Consider the following 19,539-nt stretch of genomic DNA (forward strand, 5'->3'; position numbering starts at 1 on the left):
ATAATAGCTGTGATCAAAACAATTACTGACCATGAATGCGGGGACATCCATGACTCCTTCACCTCTTCATTTTCTTTTCTAACCACGTCTATTCCTTCGGTCCTATTTTCATAGCAATGGCGACAACATTTGATGAAAAAATTCCATTCGAGAAGAATGGGTTGCAACTATATGGACTGTTCAAGCGGGGCGACCAAGACCGCGCTCTGCCCTTAGTCGTCTTGCTTCACGGCGGTGGTACGACTGCTGCCTACTTTGACAACTCTGCTGTTTCGTACGCTTCCTCCATGACTCCCTGCCCGGAAAAGGTGATGGAAGAATCGACAAGAATCTAACGATATAAAAGGGTCGTGCAAAACTTCCACAGCCTCGGCCATGACGTGCTTAATATTTCTCGCCCTGGTTACGCCGGTAATGCCATTCCCGCCTCAGAGAAACCGATGACCGATTCGATTCCCGTATTCATCGACTTCATCGAGAAAGTATACACCGAGAAATCGTCGGCAAGGCATTGCAACGGCGGTATTGTTCTGTTCGGCCATTCGCTTGGTGGCGCCTTTTCATTGTCGATCACCGCCGAAGCTCAAGACCGACTGCCACTGTTAGGTGTTAGCGCATTGGGTTGTGCGCCTGTGCCGGACAGGAAAATCTTGCTCGTTGATCCTGATCCAGAACCATCCAATCCACGATATGTCGTCGAGACTAATCCTGAGAATATCCGGAAGTTTATGGGTGAAGTGGAATGGTTAAACCTGGATGCTTTGGAACCGGAGCTCGTTGCACAAGTATTTGAGCCAGGTGAGTTATTTGTTCCGCTGTCGCCTATTTCCATGAGAAACTAATGTGTAGCGAATAGGGATCAAATCTGAGATCCGAGAGTTTTCTTCTGATGAATTTTACGATTACTTGGTAAATAGAGTCTACCCAGCCATTAGGGTTCCTGTCCAGTACCTCTGTGCTGAATCAGAGATCGTCTGGGGGAACGAAAAAGAAGCTCGTCCCATCTTCGATAACTTAGTTTCCAGGTTCACGAATGCACCTGAAGTTGATTCGGCTATCCTGCCGCGTGGTGGTCACAATTACGAGTTCTCACTGAATGCTGGGACTCTATGGGAAAAGAGAAAGACATTTCTCAAGAAGTTGGTACGTCCCGGTAAGCATAAAGGTGCGTGATAGGCGGACTGTTAACTTATCATTACTCTAGATAAATAAAGCGGCTTCATTCAGCTCGAACGGAGCTACCACGAACAATATAGTCAAAGAAGGGGCGTTTACGTCTGTTCCAGTGATAGACTATGCTGAAGCTGCCTCACCGTCCACCAGACCAGCATTCTTGAAGGCGCTAAAAGCAGCAATTGTCAATGTTGGTTTCTTCTATCTGAAGAATACTGGTGTTCCAGATGATGTGCAAAGCGAATTTACCAAACAGTCAATTGCATTGTTCAATTTGCCCTTGGAGAAGAAGCTGGAAATAGAGATGGTAAACAGTAAACATTTCCTGGGCTATGCACGCTTAGGGCAGGAAATCACTGCATTGAAAAATGATTATAGAGAACAGTTCGATGTGCGTCCATCGCACCCTCCTTTCTCTTCTATTACTAATTGGCCTGTATATCTAGTTTGCAACTGAACTTCCTGCTCCCGGTCCGGAGGAACCGCTTTACCGCAACCTTCGAGGTCCTAACCAGGTATGGTTGTCCAAAATTTCTCATGATGTGGCCAGATCTGACATATGCAGTGGCCTGACCCAAAAGCACTGCCGCATTTCCGTGCTGCCATAGAAAGCTACATGGACCATATTGATAAGCTCGCAGAGTCATTCAAATCACTCGTTGCTGAAGCACTGGATTTGCCGCCCACCGCTTTCGACCAGTTTTTTGATTATCCTCAGCAGAACAAATTGAAACTGATAAAATATCCAGAACCAATAAACAGTAAAGCAAACGAAGATGTACAGGGAGTTGGTCCGCACAAAGACTCTTGTTTCTTAACATTCCTCATGCAGGGCACCCCTCATACTGGCCTTGAGGTACAAAATAAAGCCGGCACATGGTTGCCTGTGAAACCCATCCCCGGTACCCTGGTAATCAATATCGGCCGCGCACTCGAGGCTATCACCGGTGGCGTATGTACAGCAACGACGCATCGCGTGAACCTCCGCGCGGAGAACTATAAGGATGCACAGGGTAACTCACTGGGTCCGCGATACTCATTTGCAATTTTTCAGGGCGTCAGCCTCGATTTGGGCATGGAGAAGATTAATATAAGCATTCCACAACATATCAAGGATCTTGTCAAAGATGAAAAAGTGCGGTCCGATGCCGAGGCAACATTCAACCAGATGTTTAATGGCAACATTGGCGAAGGCACACTGATTGCACGTATCACCAGTCATCAAGATGTAGCGCAACGATGGTATCCGGGTTTATTAGCTCAAGCGTTACAAGCACAGAAGGATAAGTACCAATGAGCACTATAGTGAGAATATTTTTGTCATGTGAATATAGAGACTTGTCATCGGGTTTTGTATAGAAGCCAACGCTCCCACAACAGTAATCACAACATGCAGCAAGGGATATCTTGTAAAACAACAAATTTCAGATTCGCAAATGAAACAAGAGGCTATAACGAATGCGACCTTCATACTATATCATGACCTTTCTTGATGAAGTAATCAGCCCTCTTCTCCCTCGACCCCAAAACTGGCGACAAAACCGGCGTAAGTAACGCTGCAACCGTCTTCAATCCTCCCGTAGTATTATGCTTAGCCTTTCTACTTCTACAGCAACATCTCCAAATCACCAGTGGAGTCAGTATCGAAAGGCTAATCGTCACCGCAGTAGCAATCCGTATTATTTTTGCTGCATCCTGTCCGATAGAAGAAAACATCGAGTAATCCCAATCTTGCCATGTCAACCCTGCGCCTTCGTTCCAAAATACCCATGGTTCGGCGCCCCGGCGACTCTCCATAACGACACGATAGAGTTGATTCTCGTTTATTTTCGATGCATGGATCTGATCGGCGCCTTCCCCAGCAGAATGAATCAGATTCCAATTCATCCAATTCACTCTATCGTGATATTTCTCCCACATAGACGTGAAAAACCATCGGCCAGAATTGTAGCTAATTGTGAGATAAGGGAGCGGATAGTAGAACAAGTTGTAGGTCCATAAATTATTGGTGAGATATTCGTAGAAGGGATGATGAGGCACGGCGCCCAGGATGTTGATGAAAAGGGGGCCTTCAATACCGTCGGTCACGAAGGCCGGATAGTAGCGGAGTGGTTCGAGAGATTCGAGGCAGCCCTATCGCATTTGTTAACGGCTATCTCAAATGATGACAAGAACAAAGTCAGTACGAGCATACGTTGTCCATGTCAACATAGATACCACCGTAATGCCTCATGATAAAGTATTTCAGCGTATCCACACGCTGAACGGGATACCGATAGCTGTCGTATATAGGCAGAACCCACGGATACTCTCTTTGAAGAAATTCCCTAGATTCCGCCGTGCTCCATAACTGTGCATCCAATCCTTAGTCATTATCCTATTTCAATACACTTGACGTAAATGGCCATACTTTATACTCCCAACCCGGATTGCGGTTAATGCAACTATCCCTTAACCTCATCCACTGCGCGGTATGTGGTACATTCCCCCCTTGACCCGACCAATCGTGGTATATCTGATGAATCTTGCGTGGAATCACTGCTTCGTGCGTCCGGTTTATTGTGTGGTTGTAGTATGCTGTTCTGATGGCCGACTGGCTTAATGAGATCCCCGAGTGCGGACTGGAGAAGATGCGACTGAAATTAAAGATGTTCGAAACCAAAACGTATAAAATGCAGAGTAGGACGAGGATGCCGGCTAGCGGTCTGATTCGGAGATGGCTCATGGTTTAAGGTTATTTCGCTCAGAGTGAATTAAGTGTATTGTGTGGTAGTCATATGTTCAAGGCCTCAACAGCCTCAACAGCCTCAACCTCGTATGTTCAACAGCATATGCGACAAGTCAAACTAAAGTAATGATGCTTTGTCAGTTTGTTTCTCATTTGCTCCTTCTCTGCCGGGCTTACTTGGTTTATTTCTTTGTTACGCTATGGCGCGCGCTTCTTCATGTAGAAAATCTGTCCGTAATTTTCTCTCCGAAATGATATGTATTCTCTATGAATAGTCGACAAAGATGACGTCTAAAAAACCGGCTCCAAATAAGCACTCGTGGGTATTAATATTAGTGGTATCGTCTATACTTTTATTTGGTGTCGCGTTTGATCTGCTGTAGAGTAACGTCTGTTCCCTGTCGCAAATGCAGATGAGAGATAGTCTGCAACGCTCTGAGACGTAGCAAAAGGAATGACCAAGTCCAGTTCAAAGAAAAAGAGGAGGGGCACGTCAAAAGCCAAGCACAGAAAAGCATCAGGAAAGAGTTTCGGAAAAGAATCCCTCTGACGAAATTGTAGCAAACACGTAAATCATGACGACTTCATGTAGATCTCTCGTTCCCCTTTTACCAGTGCAGACTCCTTTTCCAAAATTCTTTTTTTCCAACTGCCCCAAGTTATTCGTCCGTTCTCTCTTCATCCAGTCGTAACTCGTTGGCCGTTCCTTTGGCGGGTCAAATGCGCAATATTGTATGCATGGCTAGAAACTAGATCCCTCGCTCAGGGACCGCGCGGAGTGAGTATGATGGAAATCCCATCTCATTGGCCATATCATTTAAAGGGAAATGTCAATCGCACCAAAAATCGTGCCAATTTGTTGGATTTGTTAACTACTTAAGCCTCTGCTCCACATGGCCGCCACCGGTCCATAACAATGTAGCTATTGCCTCCGAGCTGCGCGCACGGAAAGTCTGTGCTAAGCTCTGCAGTTTACACCTCGGAACATGAAGGCAATCATTTACAACTATGTATATAGATAGCGTGGTATTAGTAGCATCACGGCTCGCGTTTTTATTGTTTCCGTACTCTCGGTATTCCGTTGACGTCCGTGACTCCCGAGGTCTTTTAAAGGAGTGTGACATTACAGAGGGCCGGTAATGGATCGTGCAGGACTCTAATAACTCTAAGCAATCTAAGCCTCCGGCCAAGCCGCTCTCTGCCGCTTTTATTGGCAAGCCGGTTACTCTGTAGTTACTGATGTTTGAACGATAAACTACGAAAATTCAGTACCGTTATTCATCAATTATTGAAAAGCGTTTTCTCTCCTGGTTACAGATGGGACACTCATGCGCCGCGTCACGAGCGCTAGCAGAAAATTACCAAAACTAGAAATCGGTTTCCCGATTAGGCAATTTGCGAAACTCAGGCAATAGCATCTTCCACCCACCAACGAAGGTCGTCAGGTCGAAGGTCATGAGAACTTCGTTGTCGGTCTCTGATTCAAAACGCCGTCAACCCGCACATCGACCTTTTCATCGTAAAACGCAACATGTCCTTCGATCCCTGCGCTCTCTATCTTTGGTGTCTTGTACCACCACGCCAGACCATGTTTCCGGTCGCCATTGGGTAATTTGACGACATAATAGCTGGCATCGCCCTATGAAGCAAGTGTTTAGTGTAGCAAACATATAAGGGGGTCAAGTAATACTCACTTTGACCGGACAGTAAGACGTCCTGTCCACATCATCTTCCAGTAAATCCAACCGAACGTCCGTATGCGGAATGTATATCCTGACCGGTAATCCAGTCTCATACAACAGCTTCGGACGTGACGTGCTAGCCACTTCCACGCCATCGATCTCTATCTGAACCTTTTTTGATGACTGCAAGATAATGATCCGTTTATACGGGTCCTTTGGGTGACCGAAGATACGTTCATCTTCCTCGAACCAGGCATCGACTTTGCCAGATTCGATCTTGAAGTAGCCTTTCAAGTCACCTGACTTGAATTGTTTAACAGCGGATGGTGAGGATTTCCCGTTGATTGTCAAATCGTATATGTCGGCGTCTTCGCCCGTTTGTTTGTTAGTCAAGTATTCCGATCGAATGTCGGCAGATTGAAAATAGTAGATTGGGAAATAGGAGTGTTCCCATCTGCCAAGCACAATGTCAATACCGAACGCTCTTTTGTTTAATCGTGATACTGAGGATCTTACACAAGTTTAGGAACATTTGCATCAACCACCATCTGCCCGTTGAAGATTGCGCGGACTCTCCGCCACACGTCCTCGGAATGGCCGGCTGGGGGGAATGGAACTGGCATTATTATCTATGTCTGTGGTTTTAATAGGCTTCACTCCAGAGGTTTATATCATTCCAGACCTATTATGATAATCTTTGCGTGTTTCGGTCGATTGTTCTTCAACCTTGAAATGATGGAGGTCGAAAGAAGATGCGGGGTACCAGCATATAGTTATATATATACTCAGATTGATTGGTAATCCAGGACGAGTATTGTGTCATCGCAAAAGCAAGCGCTCATTCGCTTTCAGCAGGCTATGAGCGATCTTGAGATGCTTACGACACTACCATCGATCAAACTTTTGGAAGATTGGGTCATGGAATAGCAGTCTAATAGACAAATAATATATAGAAAGGTCGGGCGGCGACCTGTCCCACTTTTTATACAGTAGTATCAAAGTGTACAAAATATTTATTTATTTGTCGTTTGCAAATATTAAGATATAAACAACCCTTTTCTAAGGTTGCCAGGTTACTGACTTAACTGATAGGCCTCGCGTCTGCCACTGAGGACTCTTATGAACGGAGGACCCTTTCTAGCAGGCAGAGAAGATATCTTCATGTCTTACGGTCGAATTATTACTTGAGTCCGCAGGTTATTTCACAGCTAATGGCTTGTAACATTTGATAATGTACCTAGATGAAGTAGACGATGCAGTCCGCATACCATACCTATATCCACTGAGCGATCGTTGCATAAACAATCCATTATTGACAGGACGGAACGAACCCAATCTTGTAAATATCCGACATTCCTTTTGTACAACATGCCATGAAGTCTAGATCTGCCCCCGTCAAACTCATGTTCAAGCGCATGCGATGTTACTTGCTATGCAGTAGGATAGGTCGCACCGCATCCTATCAGTCCAATGTTATTCCAATCTCCCACACACGTATATTCCTAAAACCCGCGGGACTGGGTCAATAGCTTGATACTATTCTCAATTAGTTAATCTGCATGACTCGTAATCGAGCCCATCAATGTATGTAGTTCAATTCAATTCTGACATGCATGTTCATGTACGGGTTATCACTGTCACTATACACCGAAATGATAAGGACAATCGGATCTTGGCAAAGGTCCAGAAACATCAGAGACTTTTTCCAACGGAAATAGACTGAAAAAAAAAATAAAATAAAATAAAAAAATAAAAACAAAACTAAGCTAGAACTAAACGGGGGCGGACTTCGAAGTGACTTTCTTGTATTCTTGCTTTGTGGTTCGTTGTTGTAAAAGTACGTGCGTAACATGGATGCGCCGGGAGAGGAACTAGGGTTCATGTCTGATCTGCAGGGTTCACCAGGATTAAGATTGACCACTAATCCCTTAATTCGCTAGTTGAGTTATTTTCAAGGTTATGTACATACTATTAGGAGGTCACATTAATTGAAACAATGCTCTATTATCAAATTACCGTGGTATAGTCAGTCGCCAATAACGATACTACGGAAATAGAATGCAAATGAATTCGCTCTTTCGAGAACAAGTACACGGAGATTAAATCTCTGGATGGTTGATGTTTGGGGGGGGGGGGGGGGGGGGGAGGGAGAAGAGAAAGGAATTGAGAGATTGTGTATGTAGAGAGTCTATCTAGTCCAAAACAGAGTGAAAATGCAAGCGAGAGATGAAGATCATATCATCATCAAAATCGATGGAAAATACAAGGCACGGATGGATATCTTTGAAACTGGACAAAACAAGGAAAAAAGAAATTATCGAAGAGTAATGCATGCCGACAAGGGCTGGAATAGGTAAATTACCGTGTATAGGCGATACGAGTAGCGATCGCTCTTAACATCACGGAAAGCGAAAAGTCGGAAAATGACGGTAAGGGCGAGGAAGCCAAGGACTGAAGAGAGTGTCACAGTAGACCAGTCAAGGCGGTAGTCCAAAATGCGGTATTTGATAAGGAGGAACTGGGAGATGAAAACACCCAATGAGATGTAGATACGGCCTGGCCCAGGTTAGTGCGAATAGCTAGAAATATGAAGGGAGGAACGTACAAGGCATATCACCCATGAGAATCGGAGTGGTGCGTCTGCCCACAGCCAAATCACCAGGCACATCTCGAAGGTCTTGCAGGGGAATGGGAAACAAGGTGTACAGTGCGATGATTTTGATCCAATTCCATCCCACTTCGTATGGAGCGCCACCAATCAACCAGGCAGCCGTCAATTGAGCAATACAGCCCAAACCAATGCACATATCCTTTGTGGGACCAAAATCGCCAAAAGAGAGAAAGTTATGAGCGAATGAAATGGCAATCCACATCGCAGACCAGATGCCGACGCCGAGATAGCAGCCATAGGAGAAATAGAGAATGGTCAAGACGGCCCATCGGATCCGGGCTGCTTTAAGAGTCGTTGCACCGGCAGCAATGGGACGGTCTGGTTTGTTGATTTGATCTTCCTGGACACCACAAATTTGGTTCCCCACGACGAATGAATAGAGATACAGCAACCCTAGAAGGAGAGTTTCTTTTCGAAAGGTTAGCAGCACTCCAATGAAACGGGCCAGATTGGGGTACGCACTGGCTATGGCAACGGCTATCTCTTCCCCGGATGCATTGCGGTACAGCAGAGAAGCCGTGGTAAAGACGGGAATAGGAAGCATGCCCATGGAAACATCGCGACGAATGAAACCGTAGCATAACTTGGCCTCGTTTTTGGCAATCTCCCACACCTTTTCCATTGTAGTCGCCATTTGTCTGTAAGTGCGCTGCTCTCTGCTCGAACAAGAGACACGATCGACGGAGTAGCTGGTAGATAAAAGTCAAGGATGAAATGCTGGTGGTTATTAATGATCCGAAGTGATGTAGTGAGAGACGGATTAAGCAATGACTAACACCTCCGAAAATGTAAAAGCGGGCTCTGTACGAATTCGGGTTGACAATTTGTGGACTGAACAATGAAAGGGCAGGGATGGTGTCGCTATCAGGGTAATGAGCGTGTCATTTCTCCATATTCATATGCATTATTTCGTTTGGAATCCTTCCTGCGTAGGTGTATTTTTGCTCGTCTTGTCCCAAAGTCCACTTGTATCGCTTGTTGCGGAATGCGATTTCTTTGTTCAATGTTCCGAGTTGTAGCAGATAGTCTTGGATAGGACGTGCCTCTTCTTTTTTTCCTTTCTTTCTTTCTTTCTTTCTTTTCCTTTCTACTGCAACAAAGCCAAAACGAGAGATGTGAGGGTCGACGGAAGTAATCGGTCGCGCGCCCGTGGAATTAATAAATGTTGAGATTGGATATCATTGTCGCGAGAGTTGACCAGAGCAGATTTTCGGATGCTTTTACCACCCGGCCGGAAGGAAAATAGAAATGGAAGACTGTGAATATCGTGTTAGTACGAGGGATTATAGGATGCGCAATATCGGGAGTGGAGAATCTGGCCGGGCAATGCGACAAAACGGGCTGGATGAAATCGACGAATGAATTAGCAGTCCCACAGATAACTTGGTATCAGATTGATCATTGCTTTGGTCTGCGATGCTGTTTGGACTTGAGAGTTCCCAGGGAGACCAAGTAGGGGCTAGAAGGGCGCACGCTGGGGGTCGGTCGTCGGAAGTGGTCAAAGGCTCGTTCCTATACAAATAACAGGTCGAGTACTGTGTTACATTGAATAATGAGCAGAGACTTGAAAGAAAAGAGAAATGGGTTAGCGGCCATGTGGCGCATCTTACTCCTTGTATTTTAAATACGTACATTACCGCGGAGAACTTTAAACAGGAGACGCGAGTCAGTGCTGTCTGCGGTGACTTGTCCGATGGCAAGTGTTTTACCCTTGCCCGGTATTGTTTTGCGCATTCTTTGACTATCTCAGAATCAAATAAAGAAATACAGACAAAGAGACCGAATATGGCTTGCAGGTAATCGACGCAGTAGATGCATGATCTCAACATGCATTTCCTCGCTCTAAATTAGTACGTACAACAGGCACATACTACATACTAAGTTACTTGGTGAGGATGAACAATCAACAGATTCTGTATTACAGATACAGATATGCAGTTGCACAAAACGAAAAGGGATTAATGTACCATGGTTCTCGCTCGGCCCTTTCCAAGATTCCAAGTTTCGTCCGTAAAAATTGGCCAATCAGAAAATCGGGTATTCTTCCATTTGAAGAGAGGCCGAAAGAGGAAGGGGTCTAGCCACTAGTTTGTTACAGATAAAATACCTCCGGACGAGGACACTTCCGCTGATTACACGTGGTCACAATAGGGTATTGACGATACCAATACGGCGATACATATAACTTCCTAAACAGGGGAGCTAGGGTTCCGGATGTCTCTATCCGAATCAGTCATCTAACTATTCCAGGGGAGCAGTACACGAGGCAGCTGTGTCACTTTGCAATCGGACGGGTCGAATGTACCTGCATTCGATCTTACAAGAGACAAAAAGGAAGAGATTTCAGATGCAGGCTTGAACTGTTGCATCTTTGTCTAAAACTGAGATACTTGTTGATACAGTGTTTTATCTTATATTTAGCGACATCGTGTGACATTCATAGGGATAGCCGTCTCACAGAAACCGGCCATTCTCCAGGCTCTTCCCGTCGCACTGTTTGAGTCCTAGCAGCATGCAGAATTTGTTCATAATTGATTGACACGTCTTCCACATGTTAACATCAACTGCCCTTGCATAAATAGGTCTCTGCCCAAATTCGGAATCAGACAATCATATCTCATTGTCAATCTTTAACGCGTCATCCCACTTCCTCAAGAACGAATCCAACTCTGCATTGCTCAATGACAGGTCAGATCGCTTATCCATCCCACGCTTGGTACTGTCGTTGTCGTCGCCGGTATCCTGTGGCGGACTATTCCTTGCCGCAAGTGATCTCATCGAAAGCGAAAAGTTCGGATATGAACTACTAAACTGCTCCACGCCTCCCGCTCGAATCCATTCAATTTCAAATTCCTGATACAGGGGCTGCGCTTCCTCTGGTAGAGTGATGTTCTGTTGTCGTGCCGTTAGTTGCACGAGTCGGAACATGCCTCGAGCAAGCTGGAACCGACGGGCCGCCGAGCGTGCTATCACTGATAGATCGACAAACGCTTGGCTGCTTCCCGGAGAAGTGAGATCTTCCAGTAAAGTGAATAGACAGACGGTTGTGAGCTGCATGTAGTCGACGGGTTGGTATTCGATCCGACGCCATCTAGAGCGGTAAATATTCATCAAATCGCGCACAGCTAGTGCGGACGCGATGCATTGTTGTTGCGCGGTCGACGCGACGTTCGCTGGTGTGGAAGGGTGGGCTTTGAGGTAACTGAAGATTGTGATTATGTAGACGTGGTAGTACATGCTGTTCGAGACATTAGTCCGCTGCCTCTTCGTGTACAGGGTCAAGTATACATACTGAAGCCCTATGACTGCCGGGGTCCAAGTTTGTCCTTCCTTGATACATTCCGGCAGATTATGATGCCACTGTACCAAACGCTCATAAAACGAGCTCGTAGCCCGGTTAACCTCGGAGTAGGAGCATGCATTGCGTACTTGCTCATCCTGTTCACCGGCATCAACGAATCGTCTGACGTCGTACATGATGAGATGCAGATCAAACGACTGGTTGTGTACGCAGTTCCGATGTGCTGGGACGGGCTGAGTTCGGTATGGGTAGGTCATCCATATATCTGTGGAGTGGTGAACGATTGGCAAATATGCTTGTTTGGGTGGCCGCATTGAAATCGGCGTGTGCAGTGCGAGACCTGCAAGACTGTGACACGTTAGCTTCTCGACGAACTGCGTAGCATCTGAGATAAACCTACGTGAGGAAACTGAATATCCCTCGGGCACAAAGCCCTATTGACCTCTCCATTTCATTTGCCTGTGATCCGGCTTGCGCAATGAACTCATCGGCCCGGCCAACCAGCCTTCGAACCGAATTGATCGTTTGAGACAAGTAGTTCTGACCAACCCGATCCTTGCCCATCAAGCATGTACTTTTCAAGTCAGACCGTCTATACAACCCCGTCGTGATGAAAGCAGGGTACTACCTTAGGAACAGAATACCCAATCCCTGCACCGTCGTCAAATCGATGCGCCCCTCCATCGCATCCAAATGTCTCTTGGCTTCATTATAAAAGTGCTGTCCTCGTGACGAAAGATTGGCCGGATTGATGAACGCTTCTGGGTAACTCGAATAGCACTGAAAGTGTCAGCTCTAAACTGTGTAAGAGAAAGTGAAAAAGCTCACGCAGGCCTCAGCTAGAATAATATTAACCAAGAAAGGCGAGCAAAATGGAGAGTTGACATCTCCTGCCTTCATAGCCGCAATAAACAGGTCCTTATCAATCCAATCCCGCAAGACGTGATCCCACGTCAACCACAAAGATACCAAATGAGACACAAACCCGTCGTCAGTCGTGACCTCCGTCCATGGTTTGGCAGTTAGTTCGAACAGGGGGATATCCGTCAATCGGTCGATATTCATGATCTTTCGGGTTGTGGAGTTCGTGTCAGACGTTGAAGAATATAGTTGTATATCCATCTGACTGCTATTAGATGGCATCGGACTCACCGATGACGCCGCGGAGGATGATAGACCCCAGCTGGACGATTCGGGTGCAGACGTCGACGTCGTTGGCATCGAACCGGCATTAGGTACTCGTTCCATGCGATCATGTACAGCAGCCCGAATGTCGTCGAGAGACGAATTGCTTCGAATCAAGTTAAAAAGCTGCATGGCATGATATTCGTCATCTCGCAACGCCTCAACCAACCCCAATAAGAAATGCCGATCCTGTTCGAGATCTTCTACTTTCCGCTTAAGTGCAAATCTCCGCCGTCCGTCCGTCTCGTCGTTGATTTCGCAATATAAAGAGTTTTCATGACAGTTCTTACAAGGATTTGAACCGATGCACTATTTCCCAAAGTAAAACAAGACCAAATCCCAAAAAGGAAAGGAGAAAGGTTTTACTATTAGTCCATTTGGATCCCATTGTATAAGTATAAAACAGAAATCTCGAGAGATTACAAACAGAGTGCATTTGCGAACCTTGATTTTTCGTTTTTGACATTCGTTGCATGCACGAGATGCGTTTTTGGGTCGGACTCGACGCGGTATACCACTTTGACTCCGTTCGCCGTCCGGATTCGTACCCCAGGGCGCAGGCACCAGATGGTGCAGTTTCGATCTGTCGTTGGACATTTGGTCTAAGTCATGGGAGTTTCGGTCACGATATGCGCGAGAATACTGATTCTGTTATCGCTGTAGTTAGCATTTGCCAACCGTGGAGACGAAGAAACGAACCCTATGGAGCTTCTTTTTATGGTTTGGTATTTCGATGAAGCATGGATACAGTCTGCCAAGTTAGTCCCTGTCAAAACGCTCAGGACACTTCTTTGATATACATCCATGTACAATTTCCGCGTGATGCTAGATCATGATGTTGATAGGCCGTTAGTTATATGTATACAGATTAAAGTCGTGCTGGACAGGGGTTGCCACTGCTCTGAGAAGTCCCAAGGGCGTTCCAGTCAGTCAAGTGGCAGTGATGATGCTGATAGCTGATGCAAAAGCAGAATAAGTAGACCGTCACAATTAGGTATAGATAGAGGCGGACGCTAATTGACAGCTTAATTCGATTGCCCAGTCATGAGCGAGAAGGAAGAGATGACCAACGTTGCACTTTTGCTATAGTAAGGCCAGCAGACCGAATTCTCATTCGTGACAAACAACAAGTACGAGCCCGCGTGATGAATGGCGTTCCTAGTCGCGAACAAAACCAGTAATTTTGATCAAGACCGAGTTTAGCAACCAACAGGACTGCAAAAAGGTACCTATGTACGTTTTAGGCTTAATCTCAAACCCCGGGTTGGCAAGTATAAAGTACGTGGCAGTTGGCAAGCTGGTAGATTGGCAAGTTGATAGGCTGACAGCTTTCGTTCCTTGTCTTGCCCTTGTCGATTAATCCACAAGTTATGATGCGTTGGAGATATGCGAGACTATTTCCGGGGCGGCACATGAAAACAATGAAGAGATGCGCGTATCTTGACAAGGACACAAACATCGGAGACTGGGCAGAAAGGAGAAAATGAAAACAGAGATTGATAGACCAGACCCAGAAATTCGAGGGGTCGAGAAAAAAATCGCAAAGGCGATAACCACCGAGTCAGTTGAATCGTCAGTTAACGTCTTTAAAGCCTAAAGCAGATTAAAATCAAGACAGCTGCTCCACAGAGTCCGCTCATCTTGAATCGAAGGAGCCCTTCATTTGCAAATCCCGATATTTGAGTACCGAGAACTGGGTTCAATTTCCATTATTTTCTGGGTTTGTCCCACGTGAAATGGAGCACTGGAGAATTAATTCTTTTTTTGATTAGATTGGGAATTATTTCCGACCTCATCGGCTATAAAAATTCTGTTTAATAACTTTATTGCACACCGCATCTGACGTTTTACTTTGTACGGATTTATATGTGACATGTGTCAACGAGATGGCCGCAAGGAAAAGCGATGGAGCCGGTGGGGGAGGGCATAAGATTGGGAGGCGGGATTGAGTTGATCAAACCCTTCCTACGTACGTATGCCAAACGACTTAAGCCAGTTCCAGGTTAGAATTGAGAAGATGGCTCGCCTTGTCAATTCCTTTCACTTGCTTCACCTAGCGGAATATGCTTAAGTATGGACTTTTCATAGAAGGCTCCCTTTCAGTTGATCAAGTGGATACCAATAGCCAAGATGCAGCAGGATTCTAGTTGATTGACATCCACTACGTGCATGTGGTCACTAGTGGGCCGCTCGATTAGGCATGTCTATGTAATGATGTGGCATATGCATGATCAGGACTGGTTGCTACTGTACCTAATAATTACCAGACTCTTGATTATAGTCTCTAGCCATGATTAGTCGCCCTACACCGCACCTTTCTCTATGCGGCAGTCGGAAAAGGGAAAATGGGACGTGTCACTAATGAGGCAAAAGCGACAGACCTAATCAAGATCACGAGAGCACAGAAAAGTTTACGTGTAAGAAAAATCGAGGAATAGGCAAAATAGAGATTCAGTTGGGTCTCCAGGCATTCATTCAAGTATACGATTCTACCAATCAGAACGCAATAGGTTCATCTTTACAACATCGGATTAAGCCCGAGGCGAGAGATCGCGGCGCGATTGCCGGGATTCCAGGGTTATTGCAACAACCACGGTGTGTTAACACTACCCAATCATTTAATGGATATAACAAGAAATAGTAGCACAAATTTCAAGCAAACAGCCCATGACGCAATAATAGAATGTCTCAGATTCGACATAATCAAATATCAAGCCCTGACAACACCAAGACATTTGTTCTAGCTCCACCTGGCCGGAACGGGCCGATGCTTTGAGTGCAGAACACCATCTCGAAATCAGAAAAATACTCGACTTAGGAATACATGCATCGGGATTGGGTTTCTGTAAGCGAGATAGACTAAGTTGCATTTCAAACTAGTTTCAACTACCATACATAACCGTCTCCACACAATGCGAGATGATATGTACCATTCTTGTTCACCTGGTTTCACAGAAACCGGCATATCTATTATTTCCAGACTCCATCAGATACCTACGGACATAGCTGACAGCTAGTACTACAACTGAGAAAGGTGAACACTGTCGATCTCCGTTTTCATTATCTGAATAGTCCGGGAGTTCTTCGCGTTGAGTCCGCTAACCCTATCGCAAGGCACGACTAAGGGTATGCTCTGTTTGTGCATGTGGATATTTGATTCTGCAAGACTTAGTTCTTATTGATTTTTATTTTTATTTTTATTTTTTCATGCGGGGTTCTTCTAGCCCTTGTATGTGGAGTTGTGACTCCATGGTTATCAAATGCTAAGGAGATGCAGGCGATGAAGCATGGACATCCATGAATCACTTGTCTTCTCCTCTTGATTCGGAATTCGATCTGGCGTCAGCTTGGAGGATGCATCGGGACAAAAAAATAATCCAGCATTTAGTATTACGGTTATACTTAGTCTGATAAGTTTGTTTTCGTTCTTTCCTACTTGAGTCAGTCAGCTTCCAGTTCGAGCAGGTGGGTCACTAAACTTTTCTTTTTACAGGGGGAGCTGAGCCTTCATTATATGCGGTGCTCAATACCCTAGGTAATGGCGACAATGGAGTCTCTCTCGAACTAGGTTTCTGGATTGGCTCCGAGCCGGGAGTAGCTCCTTCGGCGATGTGCGTTTTCGATACGCGGACTGGTCCCCTGCAAAACTATAACGCACGTACTGAAGCCCTCAATTGTAACGATCCCGAAAGAAGAGTTTATATTGGCCCTAGAATGTACATCGACAGGAACGCAAACAGACCGAATGACTATGCCTAACTGATATAGAACTTTGTAAGGCCCTTCCTCTTTTCTGCTTTAATATTGCAATTGTATAGAGCATGTGCAAACACGGCTAATTCAAACTCGTAACTGGAAGAACACCTGGCTTCTGAATCAACACATTTTCTCTACGAGCACAATAACACGTCTTTGGCTAACGCTTCAGGAGGAGGGTCCCGCAATTGGTTGGCCTTCGCTGGATTCTTCACATGCGCGACAGCAGTTAGATCCTGTCCAAGGGGCGTTTGACAGAAACTTCGTGCCAGATGGCTCTAGTGCCCTGGATTTGTCGAAAGTAGATCCTTGAGACAGCAGGAAGAAGACCACATATGCGATACTGTAGATCAGAAACCTAACAAGACACAATGTATAAGTTTCCAGGCTTGTGGAGTAGATGGTACTAACAAAGCCAGATTAACCCTAAGTCAACTTTTATCAGCCACTTTTAGAAGTATGTGGTTATTTGTTATCTATGACATTGTTTATGATGGACTAGGTACAATTCTATGGCGGGGTCAGGGGTGGAATAAAATGCCACACCTGACAGTTCGAGCGAAGTAATTATACGTGTATGAGCTTGTATGCAGATATGCAGCTAACTTGATTGATAAATTGGTAGCCAAATGAGGCATTATCTTTTTCAGGAATTAGGAGGCAGTTAGGCAAAACCTAGAGTTGCAAGTTGGATCAATCAGTGCTCCAACTTTTTTGATTTGGGGTGCCATTACCAAGTTTGGTAAAGCGTTACTTTTGGTGTTGACAGTTCTTAAACCGAAATTAACTCGCGTGTTCCGTCCTCTGTTTGATTTCAGTTTCCTTTTCTATTTATGACTGTCTTTCAATCTTGATTAGAATTAAAAGAATGTCATACCACCACTTTCGTACCAACAGGTCAGACGTGGCTCCCCCAAGGGACATTCCGGTTTGTCTGCATGACCAGGATGGCACGATGCTCTACGAGGATGACTTTGCTGGTCTTCGTAATCGAATCATAATGCTTAATGATGCTGCTACACTCGAAAAATATATCGTAAAGGACCCTATTGGAGCCTTAGCTCCCACGGACCTTTTTTATCATGATCCTTTCTTCATCGCTGCTAAATATGGAAGCACAGATGCTCTTCACTTATTGCTCGAACTCTACAATAGTGATATACAAGAACAAAGTCGCTTTGTGAACGAGGAATCTCATTGCTAGATATCGCCTGCCAGCACGCACAAATAGAAACAGCATGCTTCCTCCTGGACAGTCAACCACCACTTGGGAATGTCCATACTAGAAGCAAATGCGGTGATACAACACTACTACGTGTCGCGTCTTCTTTGGAAATATTTGAATTTGAAGATTTCAAAGATAATAATTACAGTCTCGAATGGATTAGAGAACGATTCGCTCGTAGCGAGGATCTAATGCAGCTTCTTCTTGACAGGGGTGCCTCTGCGCGCGACTCTAACACCGTGGGAACTTTCCGAGAACATTATGACAAAGGAAAATCACAGCCTAGAGATATTGTCCTTGGACTGGCAGTTACGCATGCCAGTTACGGTCTGGTAAAGCGTCTCATTGGAAAAGGTGCTGATATACTTAGAAGGGACTGGTACCAGCGTAAGCCTACCATTAGCTTTGGAGGTGATTGTGTAATAGATGCACAGAATGTCACTGCAGTTCACATTAGCAGCTTATACTGGAATGTGGGCGCAATTAAAGCTCTACTTGACCATGGAGGTAGTGAACTGATATTGTGTCATGACAGTATTGGGCGCCTACCTTGCACTGGGCGGCTGCAGGTCCTACTTTTCGTAACGAACTCACAATACCTGAGAGTGAGGTTGGCATGCGGATTATCGATACATCCAAGTTGCTCCTGGATGCCATTCCCAATATTATTAATCTCCAGGACAAGGAGGGAGCAACGGCCCTACATTACACAGTCTCAAGCCACGCTGAGTGTGGCGCTGGACATTGTGGTGATGCAATCAGATTTTTATGCGATATTGGGATCAAATGCAGAGGTCAAAAACAATAAAGGACAAACAGCGCTACATATGTTAGCCTATTGGTCTATAGATGGCGAGCCTATTGATATCAACTTAATAGAGCTTCTGCTTGCACATGGTGCTGATGTCACCTCCGTCGATACGAACGGCGATACCGCTCTTCATCTTATGGCAAAAAAAACTGGGTCAAGTTGAGGCAGCACGATTCCTCGTCAATAAGGGCGCTGATGTCGCGGCTGTAAATGCTAAAGGGAATACTCCACTACATGAAGTGATGGGTGGATTGCTCCGAGATAAGCGGGCAACGCGAGGACCCAAGTATAAAACTCTGCGATTAGCAGACATATTAAGAGCGCAGAACGAAATGATCACGGTTATACAGGATGGCAGCGGATACAGCAATAAGTTGATGGACCAACCGAATGCAGTTGGTAAGACGCCGCGACAGATACTTGAGGAGACTAGGGCCAGGTGGCAAGCATTAGAGTTGACGCTGAGGAGAGCATGCACAACTTAAGATACTTAAAAATAAGAATAACCAGAATGTTCTGTTACCCCAATCGGTTATCAGGCACTTGCGTGGCAGAATTCTTTCTGCTGCCTTGATTTCCCCACACGGATCTGCCCTCTGCTAGACGGAAACTATGTGAATGCTCAATTCGAAGGTACCGCTATGGTGAGTGCCTAAAAAGGTCATAAATACTTGATTTTGTGTTGCCAAAGAGAGAAGCCCCTACGAGGTTTGAGATGTATCACATCCCCAGCCCTCGGCTATATGGCGCTATGCCTAACATGGATCCGATCGCTCTGTCTACTACTATGGACGGGAGATCCCGAGACTACCGGTATATGGTGCGGTTAGTATCTCTTTTTGAGGCTACAGCAGGTGCAGGAAAGGAAATTGGCCAATACGAGTAGTTGGAGCAGTAAAGGAGAGAAACAAAGACTCAGGTTGACGATCGAAAGTCGCTCAAATTTCTGCGTGAATAGAACATAGTTCGTGCCGTCTTCGGCGGGATTCCACTCGTTAGATTGTCGG

The 19,539-nt window shown here is 45.5% G+C and overlaps 8 protein-coding genes across 8 annotated transcripts, besides 4 other annotated features; 3 read left to right on the forward strand and 5 right to left on the reverse strand.

Annotated features, from left to right (window-relative positions):
* The first annotated feature begins 60 nt into the window (after positions 1 to 60).
* On the forward strand, positions 61 to 2,725 carry TSTA_039670 (oxidoreductase, 2OG-Fe(II) oxygenase family, putative). The gene is made up of 6 exons (XM_002481161.1): positions 61 to 274; positions 347 to 798; positions 857 to 1,143; positions 1,205 to 1,564; positions 1,620 to 1,688; positions 1,739 to 2,725. The coding sequence occupies exons 1-6, from the start codon at positions 117 to 119 to the stop codon at positions 2,468 to 2,470; spliced, it is 2,058 nt and encodes a 685-aa protein (XP_002481206.1). The 5' UTR covers positions 61 to 116; the 3' UTR covers positions 2,471 to 2,725.
* On the reverse strand, positions 2,641 to 4,334 carry TSTA_039680 (mannosyl phosphorylinositol ceramide synthase CSH1, putative; the record flags this gene model as incomplete). Its single annotated transcript, XM_002481162.1, has 4 exons — positions 4,079 to 4,334; positions 3,584 to 4,019; positions 3,368 to 3,523; positions 2,641 to 3,306 (listed from the first exon to the last, which is right to left on the reverse strand). The coding sequence occupies exons 2-4, from the start codon at positions 3,896 to 3,898 to the stop codon at positions 2,641 to 2,643; spliced, it is 1,137 nt and encodes a 378-aa protein (XP_002481207.1). The 5' UTR covers positions 3,899 to 4,019; positions 4,079 to 4,334.
* An 837-nt stretch (positions 4,335 to 5,171) lies between these two features.
* Positions 5,172 to 6,496, reverse strand: TSTA_039690 (uncharacterized protein). The gene is made up of 3 exons (XM_002481163.1): positions 6,100 to 6,496; positions 5,596 to 6,037; positions 5,172 to 5,540 (listed from the first exon to the last, which is right to left on the reverse strand). Exons 1-3 carry the CDS (start codon positions 6,204 to 6,206, stop codon positions 5,355 to 5,357), a joined length of 735 nt encoding a protein of 244 aa, XP_002481208.1. The 5' UTR covers positions 6,207 to 6,496; the 3' UTR covers positions 5,172 to 5,354.
* An 810-nt stretch (positions 6,497 to 7,306) lies between these two features.
* Positions 7,307 to 7,338: a sequence feature (A-rich).
* Positions 7,339 to 7,707: 369 nt separating this feature from the next.
* Positions 7,708 to 7,732: a microsatellite.
* Positions 7,733 to 7,897: 165 nt separating this feature from the next.
* Positions 7,898 to 8,888, reverse strand: TSTA_039700 (UbiA prenyltransferase family protein; the record flags this gene model as incomplete). The annotated part of the gene is made up of 2 exons (XM_002481164.1): positions 7,898 to 8,139; positions 8,189 to 8,888. 2 exons carry the CDS (start codon positions 8,886 to 8,888, stop codon positions 7,898 to 7,900), a joined length of 942 nt encoding a protein of 313 aa, XP_002481209.1.
* Positions 8,889 to 9,298: 410 nt separating this feature from the next.
* Positions 9,299 to 9,335: a microsatellite.
* Positions 9,336 to 9,652: 317 nt separating this feature from the next.
* On the reverse strand, positions 9,653 to 9,988 carry TSTA_039710 (uncharacterized protein; the record flags this gene model as incomplete). Its single annotated transcript, XM_002481165.1, has 2 exons — positions 9,653 to 9,766; positions 9,887 to 9,988. The coding sequence occupies 2 exons, from the start codon at positions 9,986 to 9,988 to the stop codon at positions 9,653 to 9,655; spliced, it is 216 nt and encodes a 71-aa protein (XP_002481210.1).
* A 618-nt stretch (positions 9,989 to 10,606) lies between these two features.
* Positions 10,607 to 13,641, reverse strand: TSTA_039720 (nitrogen assimilation transcription factor nirA, putative). Its single transcript, XM_002481166.1, has 7 exons — positions 13,440 to 13,641; positions 13,185 to 13,388; positions 12,384 to 13,049; positions 12,184 to 12,335; positions 11,956 to 12,129; positions 11,547 to 11,903; positions 10,607 to 11,492 (listed from the first exon to the last, which is right to left on the reverse strand). Exons 2-7 carry the CDS (start codon positions 13,335 to 13,337, stop codon positions 10,865 to 10,867), a joined length of 2,130 nt encoding a protein of 709 aa, XP_002481211.1. The 5' UTR covers positions 13,338 to 13,388; positions 13,440 to 13,641; the 3' UTR covers positions 10,607 to 10,864.
* A 2,280-nt stretch (positions 13,642 to 15,921) lies between these two features.
* Positions 15,922 to 15,945: a microsatellite.
* Positions 15,946 to 17,364: 1,419 nt separating this feature from the next.
* TSTA_039730 (uncharacterized protein) lies at positions 17,365 to 18,529 on the forward strand (the record flags this gene model as incomplete). Its single annotated transcript, XM_002481167.1, has 3 exons — positions 17,365 to 17,650; positions 17,701 to 18,194; positions 18,257 to 18,529. 3 exons carry the CDS (start codon positions 17,365 to 17,367, stop codon positions 18,527 to 18,529), a joined length of 1,053 nt encoding a protein of 350 aa, XP_002481212.1.
* Positions 18,530 to 18,615: 86 nt separating this feature from the next.
* TSTA_039740 (uncharacterized protein) lies at positions 18,616 to 19,418 on the forward strand (the record flags this gene model as incomplete). Its single annotated transcript, XM_002481168.1, has 3 exons — positions 18,616 to 18,931; positions 19,043 to 19,176; positions 19,224 to 19,418. 3 exons carry the CDS (start codon positions 18,616 to 18,618, stop codon positions 19,416 to 19,418), a joined length of 645 nt encoding a protein of 214 aa, XP_002481213.1.
* Positions 19,419 to 19,539: the final 121 nt, after the last annotated feature.

This window comes from Talaromyces stipitatus, genomic scaffold (genome assembly GCF_000003125.1).
Source record: "Talaromyces stipitatus ATCC 10500 scf_1105507295541 genomic scaffold, whole genome shotgun sequence".
NCBI classification, from domain to species: domain Eukaryota; kingdom Fungi; phylum Ascomycota; class Eurotiomycetes; order Eurotiales; family Trichocomaceae; genus Talaromyces; species Talaromyces stipitatus.